The sequence below is a fragment of the Corvus cornix genome, chromosome 3, assembly GCF_000738735.6.
Source record: "Corvus cornix cornix isolate S_Up_H32 chromosome 3, ASM73873v5, whole genome shotgun sequence".
Taxonomy (NCBI): domain Eukaryota; kingdom Metazoa; phylum Chordata; class Aves; order Passeriformes; family Corvidae; genus Corvus; species Corvus cornix.
In genome coordinates this window covers 436,538-453,150 of record NC_047056.1, presented here as the reverse complement: position 1 = coordinate 453,150, position 16,613 = coordinate 436,538, and the positions used below count along the sequence as shown (strand labels likewise).

General features: G+C 48.2%; 1 protein-coding gene across 4 annotated transcripts in view; it reads right to left on the bottom strand.

Moving 5' to 3' along the window:
* Positions 1 to 16,613, bottom strand: part of LOC104696666 (phosphofurin acidic cluster sorting protein 1-like) — a 56,407-nt gene that overhangs the window by 13,013 nt on the left and 26,781 nt on the right. For all 4 annotated transcript variants that reach the window (XM_039568263.1, XM_039568265.1, XM_039568264.1 and 1 more), the window contains exons 2-6: positions 7,889 to 7,976; positions 2,098 to 2,187; positions 1,612 to 1,737; positions 1,247 to 1,409; positions 1,005 to 1,096 (exon numbers count right to left, since the gene is read on the bottom strand). In XM_039568263.1, the coding sequence (XP_039424197.1) occupies positions 1,005 to 1,096; positions 1,247 to 1,409; positions 1,612 to 1,737; positions 2,098 to 2,187; positions 7,889 to 7,976 (559 nt within the window). The remainder of the gene's footprint in view (positions 1 to 1,004; positions 1,097 to 1,246; positions 1,410 to 1,611; positions 1,738 to 2,097; positions 2,188 to 7,888; positions 7,977 to 16,613) is intronic.

Below are 16,613 nucleotides of genomic sequence, written 5' to 3'. Positions count from 1 at the left end.
GACTGCACCTAATCGACAGTGTTACATCAGACAGCGTAGAACTCCCCCCTCCAGGGGAGGTACTTGGGCATTCCCACCTAAACCTGAATGTATATTAACCATTGAACTCTCTGTTTCAGGGGTTTCCCCCCTCAAGACTGTGACCATCAATTTGACCAAGCAACAATCAAGTCTAAATCCACAGGTGGTGATATCTTTCCTCTCCACTATCTACTCTTATCCTTTCTTTACCTCTCTTTCTTTTTCTTACATATTTTCTTAAGTGGTATCTTTATACTTTTATACTGTTGTATTACTATAGGTAATAATAACTAAAATGGCTACATACTTCCTTTGCACTGCAACCAACTTGTTCTGAAACAAACCTGCCATATAGATATATATTTATAAACACTGGTCATCCAGTGTTGTTGCACTCTAATCTGCCCCAAGGGATCTATTCAGAAGAACCTCAGTTACTCTCAGATTATAACAGCCTTGAGCAGAGTTTTGTCCCTGTGCTTTATCAGCACACTCCCACAAGGCTTTTTGTGGCCCCAAGTACAGGCACCACAACAAGAGAACAGCAAACAGCAGTGACACAGCTCATCACAGGGCTGGGATGGGTCTGCCACCTCTGACCATTTTCAGACCTAGACGGTACTTCTTCCTAAAATCCCTGTTCTCTCTCAGACAGTGAGGAGTCTCTGACCTGTTATCACAGGGAGAAGGGAGAAAATCATGGTGCAAGATGGAGCGGGCTCAGCAGGGGTTTTCTGCTGCAGACCACACAGCTCCAAAGATGGGTAAGATCTATGGCTCTCCAAAGTCCCTTGCCTCTCCATGGACTTGACAGCAGCCCACAGTTCTTTTTGCTGTCAGGTGTTATGGCTCTCAGCCCTATGAAACAATGCCAAATATTTACAAGGGGATGAGAGGGCTCAGGGTGATCAAGAACCTCAACTCCTGACTCTTGCCCCAGAAACAGGACCAGGACACAAGGCATCTTGCCAGACCTCCCTTACCTGGCCCTGCACAGCATCATCACTGGCTTCCTGCTCCGAGGAGAAGCTGTCATCCTCTTCTTCAGAGTAGTTATCAATGTCTGGGGAGCGATCTGAAAGCAGACAGTGCAAATGCCCCAGCTAAGCATGATGCCTGTCATGGCTCCAGTGACAGGACTGGCATTGCTGGCAGCACTGGGGGACACACTCCGTCGTTATCTGTGCCCCAAACATTTGCCTGCAGGTCTGAGCACTAAACATACCTGAGGCTTTGATTTTAGGACCTGATGGGACGCTGCCATCCTCATGGTCAATGGGTTGACTGGACAAAGAGTAGATGCTGATTTCAGCCACTCGAATGTTCACATCCTTCATGTTGCTGTGGAGGCCCAGGAGTTGCCCACCATCTGTTGGGTGCTGCATGACCTAGACAGACAGACAAGCTCCCTGATAGGGCACATTGACATTGACTCAATGGCAGCTGGCAGCCCACCCCCTCAATATCATAGCCAGTCAACAAGCCAGAACAGTCACAGCAATGAGACCCTGACTGCCAGCCCGGTTCCCTGCCCAGTGCTGGCACAGGAAGGCAATGTGGGACTCCCCTCTTGTTCCCAGCACCCTATACCTCAGCCATGTTAATGATTCCCACTGCCAGGGTCTTGTAGCCCAGGATGGTGCGGTTCTTGTATCTCTTCCTCCGCTGCAGCATGATCTGTAGTTTGTTGCCATCTCTCTTGAGGAAGTGTGGGTACTGGGGAAGGGAAGCGCACAGAAGATGGCAGCATGAGGGCAGGGCTCAGCATGACAAACAGGTAGAAAACTCTTCCTCAGTGCTGATGTACAGCAGGATCTGACCTGCTGAGCTTTGAGGTGCCCCTCAAAGGCCACCTGCGCCTATCCATCATCCTCCAAATCCCAATGCCCAGCAAAACAATCCCTGGAGCAATGGAGCAGCTGGCCAGCAGCAGGAAACTGTTCTGCTATGATCTGGGCATGGGCAACCACAGGAGGGCCCTCCACAGAGGCTGGGCCTTTCACACTTAGCCCCAAGGTTGTGCTTGCTGAAAAATGCCAGGCAAGGGAGCCCAGGGGACCAGGCAACACCAAGTACCTGCAGTGAGAAGGTCAGCTCCAGCTCGGTCTCCATCAGGCCCCCAGGCGGGAGGACGTATTCATTTGACCTCAGGACCCGCTTTGAACCCTACAAGAAGATTGGCAGACACACACACTGAGCTCGACCAGACTCCACTGCATCACACACACAACTCAGTGGTGTTCACAGCCCATAAGGGAAGAGAGAATGCCTTGACTCTGGTTCTGTGCCACCTTGCAGAGCCACCCTTCACACACCTACCAACACTTTGCAAAAGCCTGCAGTATTCCCTGAGCTGATAGAGGCCTCTTCTCCTTGCCCACCTGCCAGGGAGCACTTGCTCTTCACAAGCCTACTCTGTTTAATCTGGCTCTCTGCACCTGGAGTGCCAGTTCCATGCTGTGGAGGGACACTCCTGGAGCCAGAGGGAGCCATGCAGGGGGAAGGAAACACACTGCCTGGCTAGGAAAGGGACAGGCTACAGTGACATCTCTGTCCCCAAGCAGACAGATTCAGTGCAGATTCCTGTCTAAGCACAGCTGGCAGGATGGCTCTGCTGGGACCAAGGCAGGATGTCCAGGAGAACAGGGGTCCCACTGCTTGCTTAGCTTCTGTCTCAGAAAACTCTCCTAGTCTTTTCCTCAGGCAACAGTCTTTATCTCTCCACATACAGAGATGGTTTTTACCAGAACAGCAGTAAGAGAGGCACTCTAATCATGTTCCCACTCCAGCTCTTTCCTTTTACTTCTGCCCTGTCTCTACTACCTCTATGTCTTGGTTTCTGACAGAGACACTGAATGACTTGGGGGCACAAAAATGCTGTCTGCATGCACCAGGCTTCTCCTGGCTGCAGGGTGGCACAACCCACAGATCCTCCCAAAAGCTGTCTGCGATGCTGTTCCCAGAGACCGTGCCAGAAGCAAGGCTTTCCTGCAAAAGGTCTTCCTAAAACAGAAGAGAGGAGGTGGAGCTCATCCCCTTCACCATCTGTGAAGCCTTCCTGGCCAAGAATGCACTGACCCTTCCTGAACTCTTCTCTGATAACAGATGATAGGCAGTCACAATGACAGTGACCATTTACTTTAGCACATTCACCATTTTCTCTGTTGCAGAGAGACTGTCCACCAAAGATTCATTCTTTCATCAAAACACAGATAGAAGTGCAATTACTCTTCTTGAAGATGCTATTTCTGTGGAAGGAGTTATGGCAAAGAAAAAGATGAGGATACCCTGGGTGGTGTGTCCCGGAAGTGAAGGTTTCATAAACATTGCTGTCCTGTGCCTTACAGTCATTTACCACTATGGAAGTTACATGCCCAGCCTCAATCCTAGGTGAATCCAACCCCTCAGTGAAATGCCAGTGCACATCCATGTGGCATTGCAAGGACTGGGACAAAGGCTGCTTCATTATCACAGTGCAAGGACAAGGACATAGAAATACTGAGGATCCTCCATCCTTTGAGAAATTCAAACCTCAATTGGACAAGGCACTGAGCACCTGATGTAGCTCAGCTGTTCTGCAATTTGAGTAATACCAGGCAAGACCAATTTCTCTGCAGAACAGTTGAGTACCCCTATGACTACTACAGAAAAACTTAATATCAGACTGCTACAGTGAAAATCACAGATGACAAAGAGTGTCAAGGAAGGGAAAGGTGCGGAGATTGAGAAAAAGACACAGAAAAGCAGTCGGGACGAGTGGTGGTCACAGATCTTTTTCTACCTAAGAGCTGAAAACACACAGGAGCTTTCACTACAATACACAAGCATGCAATGCCCAGGTCTGGTTTGCAAGATACAATTCCAAATTTCAGGTATAAATCTGTCCTGATTGGTCTGGTTTATAAGAGGGTTGAGGTTAGAACAGCATACCACCCATGGAAAAGGAGAGAGAACTAATATAAGTACTGGACTAGGCAGACAGCAAAGCACTAACTAAAATTCAAGCTGAAGGTGCATTTTGGGAGAGAACAGCCCATTAATATACTAAACAAATTTAGGGTTTAGCTAGGACTGCTCAGGCAGGAGTGTAAAATACAAGTGGTTACAAAGAGATAAGAAACAAAGCATGAGTGAGGCATAAAGAGAAAATTCTTGTCCCGGTTTGAGACAAATTTGGAGGAATGTCCAAAATGAACGTCCTCTGATAGAAGGCAGATTTCACCTGCCCCTCCCCCACCAGGTTCGGGAAAAAAAAAACCCTTTTCCTCGGAGGAAAGTGAAAGGAAAAAAACCTATTTATTTGACAAACACAGTGTGGACACAGGCATGGGGGACAAAACAAAAGAACAACGCTAAATAATAAAACCTCTCGCTGTGGAGAGAAACCTGGGAAGATTTTAGAGTCCTTTCTGTGGGTGTGGTGTCTCTCTCTCCTCTTCAGAGCTGGGTTTTCGGCATAGGCCCCTCCAGGCCAGAGATGTAAGGTCTCCCGGGTATGTTCTGGTGTTGCCAAACAGTTCCAGAAGAGAAGAAGAAAAAAACCAAAGTCCCAGGAAAAAAAAAAGTTTAACTCTCTGTCTCTCTCCAGAGAAACAGAGCCAAAAGGTGGCCGAAAAGCAGGAAAAGGGGGCTTCCTCCGCTCTTGGTGCCACAGAAGCACGCAGAGCAGATAGAGTGACCTTGGAGCACAAACTGCTTTGAAAAGTTCGTCTGGCTTTTTTTTTTTTTTTCTTTCTCTCACACCCAGTTTTAAAGACACAGAAAGGCACAGGATTCATGCCTGAGCATAGAGCAGCGATAGGGGATACACATCATAAAGTCACCCCAAGACAACTCTGCATAGTAAGAAAGACCAAAAAAACCCAAGCTCCTTCAAGGAGCAGGGCTGGGGCAGCGGGCAGGCCTGGCAGAGGCAAATGACCTTTTTAGCCTGGCCTATTTTGTAGCACACATTCTTGTCTGCTACGTAGTGACTGCCAATATCATCTCTCTACAGTAGTACCAAGCTTTGAACCTGAGTCACCAGCTGCATCCTGCAAACAGATGCAGGAAGATCTGCATCCACAGCACCTGTCAGAGGAGCTAAAAGTTCTGGGAGTGCTGGGGTTTGTTTTCTTCTTTCTTTCTTTGATTGTTTCCTCTATTCATGGCTCAAGACAGGGTGTTTGTGAACTACACACTCTCTGCCAAGAGGGAACACTGTGTTTCCCTTCATGCCATAATCAGTTGCGATACCAAGGCAGGTATCTGCAGCTTTATGGAGCTGAGCCAGTACATCTGAATCTCTTAGTGCCACACTGAACAACACACAAAAGGAAATCTCTATGATGTCTCCAGTCTGTTAAAACAAATAACGAGGGATAAAGGTTTGAAAACTACTCAAGTGAATGAGAGACATCCCCTTTTTCACAGTAGTTCAGGCTTTAGCTCACTCAAATCCATGGAACATTATATATTCAAATCACCTCTGGGAAATGGGTAAGTTCTATAAACACAGAAAGTTCCCTTAGTCCTTTAACGGTGGTATTTTCAGATAAAGGAGCAGGTAACAGCACATGGCACACTTGGAAGCTGTCTCTTAGGACCAGAAGGGCACTGTGAGAAGATCAGGTGTTCTGGACAGCCTTACGCTGTCCTTTGGGTCACGTACATTTTTTGAGCAGACTGTCTCCAGTATTGGAGCTATTGTCTGGGTGCCAGCCCCATTCAGGCAGGGTCAGAGCTTTGTTTCCATGCAAACTTCAGAGCAGGAACTCCCTGACCCTAACCGAACTACTACTGAAATGAGAGAAAATACAGCTCTCCTTTCCTCTAGTCGCCAGCTGCCCCCTTGGGAATTTGCAGGTCTTTTATAAATTATATGCATCAGCTGTTTCCATCCAAAAGATGGAATGCTCACTGGAAAGCCTTCAAACAGTTTCTTACTAGTGTGACTCATCTGTTACCTAGGAGAGGAGCAGGAGGAATGGATCTATCTGAGGCCACTCTGTAGGCACACTGTGCTGAAGCTGCCTACAGCCTCCATCTGCCTTCCAGCAGTCCCAAATCCTGCCAAGGCAGCTGGTCAGGAAGGTGGAAGGGGAGGCACACAAACTCAACCCACTCCCACAAGGAGTGCTGAGCCACGGGGTAATGTGGCCAAAAGCATTCTCCTTCAGTTTTCTTCAGCTTTGCAGGGAGCCTACACCAGCATGCAGCCACAGCTACATTGCCATGCAGAGAGGAAGTGACCATATTTAAATTAAATCCCTGAATTTAGCCTCCATTCCCTGGCAGGAAAAGGAGCCCTGCAGTGAGGAGCCCCTGTGGTTTTAAACTGCTGGGACCTATTAATTTCTTCTGCCATCAGGGTGCAAGACTGGCCTGTGGTGGGGTGGGGGTGCTCTGTTTGAAAGAGCTGGAGTCCCACTGTGCAGTCTCCTCCACAGTCCCACATTTGCAGCGTGTGAGGGCTGTAGCTGAGGCCGTGCACGCTCAGCACATCAGCCCCAGCATAAGTGGGTGTGCACAGGAACCCAAGGTTCCCCAGTGCAGAGAAGCACAGACAGCTTGGGCTGACTGTGCAGGGGAGAGGTGAGGGACCACCTCCCAGTCAAGTATGACCCACAGCCCCCAGCTGGCTGCCAGCCCCCCAGTCCCGTGCTGCTGTCAGCTGTGGTCCAGCCTTGATTGCTTCCACATTTCCAAGGGCCAGCCAGGCAGCTCTGTGCTGCTCACCTTGTTTCCTTGCTAAAGCCTGCACCAAAGGGACACAGGTCTCAGGGGTCCCAGTGCTTTCAGCTCTTCTGAATGACACCTTACACACAGTGATGGAAAGGCTGGCAAAGTGGGACACTGACCAATAGTGTGTGGACCACAGCCTCCTCCTACTGTCCTCACTCCCTGCCCCATGTTTCACACATTTTGCTTTCGGTTTCTTCTGTGCAAGTGAATCAGGTCTGCCATGAAGGCAAACTCCAGCTCTCAGAGCTCCACTAATACTGCAGCTTCCAGCATTAATCCAGGATTTAGATCCTAATGTGTGCGGCACAAAGAGGTCTGTGGGAGCACAAAGCTGCTGAGCTCCTGACCCACGGTGCTTTCAACAGGATCAGCTGCTTTCGTGCCAGCTGACAAGAACGAAGGAAGGACACCAGCACCCCAGCTGGGTCAGGGAAGCTGTGGCCAGGACAGTATACTCAAGATGCATTTTGCTTCCACACTGTCCTTTGGCAGGTGGAAAGGATGTGCCTGCACCGCCAGGAACCCATCTCTCCACCACCAGGTGCAGAGAGGGATCACACGTATCAGGATGGTGGCAAATTCCCTGTCCCCTTGGTGACAAAGATCATCTCCCCTCCCCTCTGCCTGGTTCAGAGTAGAGGCACCAGGACTACCAGGGATGCAGAGAGAAAGGGAAGGGATAGTAGAGGCAGCTGTGAGATCAAACAAGGCACAAATGTCAGCAGAACATTATGCACAGAGACGCTGATCCCTTGCACCCTTCCCTTCCCACCCTTCACTCCCCAGGGAGTGATCTGGATGGAAGGCACTGCCAGAAATCATCCAGCACTGACCCTCTTCTTAAAGGGTAAGGAACAGCAGTTTGAGAGGAGGGCCTTGGCTGAGGCTGGCAGGGAGGCATGACACATTCTGTCCCAGTGTCTGACTAAATTAATTCCTGATACAAGCCAGCACCAGGTAGCTTGCTGCTGTCCCTGGGGCATCATTCCCACCTGCCTGAGAGCCAAAATTTCCCTAAGCATGCTAACCGAGACAGAGGGGTTGGTTGGCACTAGGCAAGGGACATGCAGACCAGCACTTCACAGAGGGCACAAGGATGGGCTTGGCTTGCTGCCATCAGGCAGCAGCAAGGAGAGGAGCCTACCTGAATCTTCACAGCGATAAGCACAGAGCTCAGCTCTTTGTCCAGCTCTTTCAGCACTGTGAGTTTCTTCAGGCGCAGACTGCAGAGCCTGTAAGACAGAGAGAATGGGACACATTCAGGCACCACCATCCCTGAGGCCCTGCCACATGGTACCCGGTGCTCGGAAGGCAGCCTGGATGCTTGGCCCAGTCGCAGGCACAAGCTTGGCCTAGGAACGCTGGCATTCACGCGCCACGGAGACGGCCCATTGGGGAAAAAAGGAAAGAAGGAAAATTAACAGAGCTAAAGCAGGCTTAAGGGATTAGCATGCAACAGGAAGTCCAACAGCAGGCCATGTGGTAAAGAGATCCCTTCCCAAGCAGGGCTGTTGCCAGCTCTGCTTAAATCCTTGGCCACAGTACTATTTATTTATAAACCAAAGCACTTAAATCCACTCTTATCCTGGACTTAGTTAAGGCAAATGTTCCATGCAAACATCACAACTCAGCTCTTCTCTTGCACGGTAGCACACAGAGCTGACTCAGGAAGCAGCCCCCCAGGAGGCTTCATACAGCTTCAGCCACCCTGACAACCTCAAATCCTGGGGACTCAGCATGGTAAGTGGCACTTCCAGAAAAAAGCTAGGAGGGATCCTGAGGTTAAGTGAGAAGAGCTACTTTTGCTGCTTGAAGGACTAGTCAGTGCCTGTGAGACAGCCAGCCACTCCGATCTCCTGCCTGGGAGCCTGCAGCAGGACTCTCATGGACACTACTTGCAACGAACTCTGTGTCAGGGAGCAAAGCCAGACCTGGCTTTACCAGCAGTAAGAGCACACTGATGTTTTGCAAGGTACCCTCTGTGCTCCACGGCTGCATTGCTGCAGACTCTAGTTCCCAGGGCTTCTGTGGATATCAGCATGCTGGACCTAAGGTTCAGGCCACCCTTCCTGGAGAACAGATTTGGCTACTACCAAATATGCTTCTGTCTGACACACTGTGCTCTCTGAAGGCCTGCTTTATTTCTGTTTCAAGGAAAAAACCTGCTCTTGCTATGCTGATGTACAGCAGCAGTGTAGAACAATCCCAGAGATGGAATGATAGTGAAAAGGGAAGGACAGAGGCAAACTGCAGGACAGGTTTAGGGCTTAGCAAGCACCCCCTCCTACCATGTCCCTGTCCTCCCTTCTAAAATAATTGTAGCTTGTGCAGAAGGTTTCCTGGACTGTGAGTGAAACCCTGCTGCTCTGCCTTTCATGTTCTGGTCTCTCCTAGTGGAGACCAGAAGTCAGGAAGCTGGGTGTGCAGGGAAGCTCTGCACACTTGTTTGCCAGATGGCTGCGTTCTTTTAGCCAAAACCCAGGGCTACGGACGCTAAGCTCTCGTACTCTGGGCACCCCAGCACTACAATAAGTGGTCCCGTCTCTGTCCACCCTTCCCCTCTGAGCCTCTGTTTGTAGGAAGGGAGAAACCTTATCACCTGGGGCAGGTTTCTTCTTCCCCGAAATACTTAGGCATGGTTAGGGGCGAGCTGCAGGGAGCACAGCCAAAGACAACGAGGCACCTCGCAAGCAGGGAGGGGGGGACTGAGTGCTCACCAGAAAACGGGGTACAGCAACGACATCAGATGTACTAAAGGAAACCTTGCAAAGAGGCTAAGCTTAGCTAACACCACCACTAACCAGTGCTGATTTTGACTGTCCCTAGACAAGCCATGAAGAGAAATGAAGCTTGAACATGTAAGACAAGGACAGTACATCTACTCAAAATTTTCCTTACAGCACTACATGATAGTTACCTGCATGGAAAAGTTACCCCTTAAAGATTAAAACTTACATAACGATATTCAGTCTTAACTGGAGGATATTGAAAGGTTATAATTACATTGAAAGGTTATAATTCTACCTGGCAGTTGTTCTCCCTGTAGAAACACACTCCTTATCCAAACTAATTCACTCATTAGCACTTCATGCTCCTCCTCTCAGAGGCAGTACCTGGTATTTTTTCTTGGGGAAGAATGAATGCGTACTGGTCAGCTCTGCCCACTTGGGCAGCTCTTTCATCTCTGATAAAGCACTCCAAAGCTTCTTCTCTTTCTATCCCTCTCCAGCTTTCAAGATCTATTTTACACAGTGAGAGACACTGTAGTCTGCCCCTGGTTCTTCCCACACCATGTGCCAGAAGGTGGTTCCCCCCTTCCACCCTCTTCTCGGCCTCCCCTGCAGTACTCAAAGATGTAAGATGCTCAAAGGTATAGCTTGCACCCTGCAGCTCCAACCCTTCTCAAAACAGTGCTTTCTAAAATACCACGACCCTTCCCACAGGGATTAACATGCGTGTTCTAGAGTCTGAATGTACTTGCAGCACAAGAGCACACAATCTTTAAGCAGCTTGGCTGTCCCTGATGATCCTCTTTTGATTCTGTTATTTAACCAATCCCTGCATCACCCAGATTTACATCAGTGCTGAGTGTTCAGTGCCAGTACAGGGCAGCAGAGGGTCTCACACTAATCTCTGCAGATATCCACAGGACAGGATTGATCCACAGTGATCAGATGCCGCTCTGAACATTTCAGCCAAATCCCACAGCAACTACCCCATGGTTTTGTCCAGAACCAATCACAGTGTGATCCCTGCAAATCACTTTTTGGTAGACAAATTATGAATCTGGATTTACCTACTCCTATAATTAAACAGAACAAGTAGCAACTGCTCTCGAGCTATGGAACTACTGCAGGGACCTCCACTATACCAAGTTGTGGTAAATACGATTGTGTAACTCTCTGATAGCAACAATGACTGACAGCAATAAGGAAAATGAGCTCCAACAGGGCAGTCTGACAGCCTCCTGGAACCTCCGTACTCCTACACTCCACCACTGGTCGTTTACTGGCGAGAGGTACTCACTGTTCCCTGGTATTATCATAAAACATGTTGCCTTCTTTCCCTCACTAAATGACAAATTTGGAGCTTTTGCTCTGAAGTCTGATTGAAACACTTATAACGCTTTCACCGAGCTGGCCTGTAGTTATCTTAAAAAGGAAAGCTCTTATAACATGCATTTTGTGAAATTCAGTGCCAGCAGCAAAGCACTGCCTCCAGCGGTTGTTTGCAAAAGCATCCAATCAAGAGGTCACAGAGGACACACAGTGGCTTATTTTTAAGGAAGATTTCCTGTCTGACCGTTCAGGACCACAGAAAACTGCACTAATTCTAACAAATTGCGTATTTCTTCTTCAAGGAATAGATACTCTTTCTTGCTGATATGAAGAATCCCCATTCTTTCCATAACGTTCCTGCAGCATGACACACCCCAAAAACACCACGAGTCCATAGAAATGTTAATTCATTTCTCCTCTTCCTGGGGGTGCTGCATGTGCCAAGGCTACTAATTCTGCTCCCTGTGCACTTATCCTTGCTAGAGTGGTTCTGCTCCTATTACTTTTACCTGGCTCAGCACAGCATACCTAGTCCATAGCTATCCTTGCAGGTAGGAGGACAAAACACGTGCAAAAAGAACTAGATTTGGGTAATATAAGAGAATGTCAGTTAAACCAGTCTGTGGTTTATTTGAAATATGCATCACACAGGTGATGTTCTCCATCAGAGAATTATTGAATTGTTAAGGTTGGAAAAGGCCTCTGAGATCATCACATCCAACCATTAACAAAGCACCACCATGCTCACCACTAAACTTGTAAGCCATGTACACAAGTGCCTCATCCACTTGTTTTCTGAACACTTCCAGGGATGGTGATTCCACCACTTGATTTCATCACTTCTTCACCCTTTCAGTGAAGAACTTTTTCCTAATATCCAATCGAAACCTACACTAGTGCAACCTGAGGCTGTTTCCTCTTGTCCTGTCACTTGTTATCTGGGAAAACAGACCAACCCCTGCTTCACTACAACCTCCTTTCAGGGAGCTGTAGAGAGCAACAAGGTCACCCCCAGTCTCCTTTTCTCCAAGCCAAACAGCCCCAGCACCCCCAACCACTCCTCATAAACTTATGCTCTAGACCCTTCACCAACTTTGTTGCCCAACTCTGGACACGCTCCAGCACCTCAATGTTGTTTGTGTACTCAGGGGCCCAAAAACTGAACACACTATTCAAAGTGGCACTTCAGATCATCAGGCAGAGGTGTGAGACCTGCTGAATTCAAGGTGTCACATCCCCTTAAGATAACATTATCCGTCATTAGGAGGCTCAGTTCATTCCTGTGTGCCCCTTGTGGCAATACTGCTTGGGTTGCACAGTCTCTACAGTATTTCCAGGGCATATGGAACATGGACTGTTATGGGATGTCCCAGCATAAAGAGACAGCTTTCTCCAATATTGTTGCTGCTGCTGCCAGTGATTTACTGCAAGCTAGTCTTCCCAATGCAACTGAATCGAGTTGAATGGAATAATATGCAACCGGTTTGTGGTACAGTCACAATTTCTGCATTATCACTCCACTAACTTTACTTCATGTACATACAGACTGAAGTTTGTATAATCTGGGAGCCCAAGAGAAGGAGCAGGCACCATTTTATTGCTTTAAAAGCTTGTTCCCTCTCTGGGCCCCATGCAACAAGTTCTATCTTTTCATTATTGGTTGTCTCCATCAGAGGCTCAGTCAATTCTCCTAACCCAGGAAACCACAGCCGATGAAATCCTGCAATTCTGAAAAATACTCATATCTGCTTTTTTGTAACCAGACATGGGAGCTTAATTATGGCCTCTATTCTTCCTGGGTCTATCATTCACTATCCCTTCCTCAAAATAAATCCTAAACATTTTAACTTTGATGCAGCTGAAGTCTGACCAGAGCTGCATTGTGTCCCCATTTTTTGCCAGAACACTACATAGATGTATAGGGTTTATTTTACAAGCATTCTTATCACTATTTGTTAATAACAAATCATGTATGTATTATCCAAGAACCAATTCACTCAATTTTATGTCATTATTGCAGTGTAGTAAGTGTTTTTGCCAGAACACTACATAGATGTATAGGGTTTATTTTACAAGCATTCTTATCACTATTTGTTAATAACAAATCATGTATGTATTATCCAAGAACCAATTCACTCAATTTTATGTCATTATTGCAGTGTAGTAAGTGTTGAAATTCTCTGCAGATTCAATGGACATAATCCTCTACCTCCTGGAGATCACAGCAAGAGAACATATTACAGCATTTTCTTATCTACTCTTTTTTTTCTTTTCAATAACAAAAGGTAGTTTTTGCTTTCCTTTTCACTGAAGGGGTACTATAAAGCATTATGCAACAATTTCCTGCTTGGGCAGTACTCTTTGCATAGCTTCTTCCTCCTTGAAGAAAATGAAAGTGTTCCCCAAGTTAAAATAACTAACATTGTTTTGAAAAGCAAAAAGGTTTTCTGCTGCTCTGTGCCAGTAAACTGAGTCACAGGTGATGCCGTCCATGAACAAACAGAACTAATCAAATCTTCTCGAGACCAACTACAACAGTCCTCCTCATTCTGGAGGAAGTCTTCAAATATTATCTGTATGTTTACCACCCTCTTACCTGTGTAACTGTAAATGTATAAAAACGTGCTTTTCGAAATTTTTTCAAAAGTATATATAAACATTATTATAAGCAAGTACTAGTCCACAAATCCCATACAAATAATAAAGCAGTGTTTCAGCTGATGCGCAACATCTGGAGAATCTGCTCTTGGTGTGGTGCCCACTGCAGCTGGAATAAGCCAGGAGAAAAGCCCAGTGTGCATCCAGAGTCACTGCCCACCCCCACTCTGTGCCCCAGCCTCCACGCCAGTCCTTATGCCCAAGTTAAGGGTCAAGCCCATGAAATGCTCTCACTGACACTGTTCCAACATGCCAGGCCAGTAATCCACATGACCTGGGAATTCATCATCCAGACACTGCAGCAGGAAAGTGAATTTGTGCTGGTCAAAGGTTCCTTGTGATGGCAATCATTCTGCTGAGCTGCCATTCCAGGTTATACCTGGCCAAGCCTCTTGGCACAGCACTACTGCACTCTCAGTGGATAACTCTGCTGTACTGGCCATATTCTCCCAATTTTGCACAACCTCAGCCAAGGGCATTCCCTTTTCCATGCTGAATTTATTTCCCATTGTTTGAAACACTAAGAGGGATTTGAAACCCCATTTTACATGCTAAAAGGGGCCTTTTATAATGTAAAATCCCCCCTTCCAGTGTTTTAGGAGGACCTTTTCCAAATCCCCTTCTATGTGTGCTTGAACCCTCCTGTGCTTTATGAGGGACTCCAACCTGCTGTGTGCCTGAGGAAGGACTCCAACCCATTCTACGTGTGCCATTCCCTGACCAGGCTGTGCACATGTAAGAAAGCTGCACCAGAGAAGGGACCTGAACCTTCCCCAATACTGGGAGGGGCTCAAACTCACCACAGTAATTTCACAAAATTGGAACAAAATGCTGCACCAACAGAGAAACTCAAATTTACTGTAACAATTAACACTGAATCTGCTCAGACAATTTTAACGCTCACCCTTTGTCTCTCCCCTGCTCCAAAGATCCAAGTGAACTCAAATGGTGCCGGCAATTGATCACTCAGATGTTTGAAGAAGTGAGGCTCCAAAGGTAGTGGCCTAGGGTCCCATCTAGGTCACTAAACTGCTGGGGAATTTCTCTTGTCTGACCATTCAGGACCACTGTGGCAGTCACACTCTTACCACCCAAGACTTTCACTGCTGGGACCAAAGCCCCTTTGCATTGGGCAGCTCCAGTGAACCCCCAGGTGCCCAGCTTGGCTCCCACCACACACCACACTCACCATCAGATGAGTTTCCCTCAGCAGCTCAACCCCAGGTTTCCCACAGCAGAGTCCCAAACATCTGGTTCCTCAAGTAGTTTAATCATGGTGCAAACACACCACAAAGGCTTGAGCTGGTGTCCATGGGGTCAGCAAAGGAATCCCTGGGCTCTTGCACCTTTACAGTCTATGTGCCTCTTTCTCTTGTCCTCTTTGTGCCCCTTACACCTGCCTCTTGGTCCAATGGTGATATCTGGTCTTCTGCTTGTTTATTTTGGTTCTACTGAGTCTCTGGGTGAGGTGGCCACCCAGTGTCTCAGATGACAGTGGCCTTTGTCAGGCAACAGGTCACTGCTAGTTCATGGCTCCTGCCCTGGGGCCCCAAGACACTTCCTACCATCCAGGGCACAACCTGCAGCTCGCACTGCAGCTGCACACCCAGCTACCTGCACCAGGTGTGTTCCTCAACAGCCTTATTGTTGCATTTTCAAGGCCAGTGTTTCAGTGAATGCTACACATCTCTAAAGCCCCTGATGTCAGGGAAATAAAAAACAGAGGTACAGTTCCTAAGGCTCATAGAAAGAGAAGGAAAACAGGATGAAAACACATATATGCACAGTAGAGGAGGTGGTATGTTTTTTTCTGCTGACATCCTGGGCTGTTCAGTGCTTGGCTTACCAACCACTCATGGGTGGCAGCTCAGTCTCCGGACAAGACTGTTTCCCTGGGCATTTGTACTGATTTCTCCAAGTGGCAGCAGCCAGGGTTTTCCTGTAGCTCCCAGGTCACCTAATGTTAGAACACATCCACCTATCCCAGCACTGGCCCTCTGTGCATCCGTGTCAGCACTACCACCCTTATTGGATGCACAGACATGGACTAAGCCTTCAACAGTGTCAGTTTAGCTGCTCTTCAAAATTTTTCCTGACTTTGACAGCTCAGGTTTCCCTTCAAGGTGATATTAAACTCTGAGACTGGGCTTCTGGAGAGATGTCATAATTTTCATGGGTCTCACAAGCTACGGGACGCTCCCGGCCAACCGCTGGAGCAGCATCTATTCCCGACACGTGTTCCCGCTAGAGGGCAGAAGGCAGCCGGCCAGGACCACAAACCCGGGACACCGGGACGCCCTGCATACTGGCTGGTCTCATGGAGCAGCTTGTAAAAGCAGACTTACTCTCTCTGGTCAGAGCGGTGTACATCCACAGAGCTCACCTCTGATAGCGGCCAAAGCAGGTGTCAAGGGAAGAGCACACTGGGTGTGCCAGCAATGAGACGCCACCCGAAATGCGCCACAGCTTTCTGAAGGCAAGATCCTCCCTGAGCCCCAAGTGGTGTGCTTGCATTGGTGTGTTTGCATGAGACACCACCGATGCACGCCGAGGGGACGAGAGACCTACTCCACTTTTCGGAAGTCCCTGTTGCCAGCAAACAGGAGCAATGAACTGGGACAGCAGCAGGTTCATCAGGCTCTGCAGATCAGGCATCAGGACAGGTAGGTGGGCCAATTACAGATGGATTGGGATGAAAGCCAACATCAGCCTGCTTTGAGAGCTTTTCCCCAAGGGAAAGAGAGACAGAGGACTCAGGGCTTGCTAGCACCCTCCTGCCACTCTGCCCTCCAGCCACGGCAACTGCTGCAGCCTGGGAAGGGCAAGTAAAGGAAGCTGCACCGAAGAGGTGTAACACAGTAGGATGCAAAGAACAAAATCCATGACAGCACCCTCCTGGGGTCACCAAGGAAAGAGCTAGGGCCAGAGCCACCAAATACCTGCTGTTTCTCAGGTCCCTCAGCCAAGCTACACAAGGTGGCGTGCAGCACAACAGCCCTGGTGCTGACCAGCATTCCTCTCCTTGCCATAAGAGAGGCATTTTGGCTCATCTGCATCCTGGCTGACAGCAGCTTGCTACCAGTAGCAAGTCTGCCCTGCTGCTGGATCCAGAGCAGGGTTCTGTTACTGCAAATCGCAGTATGTTTGATTTAT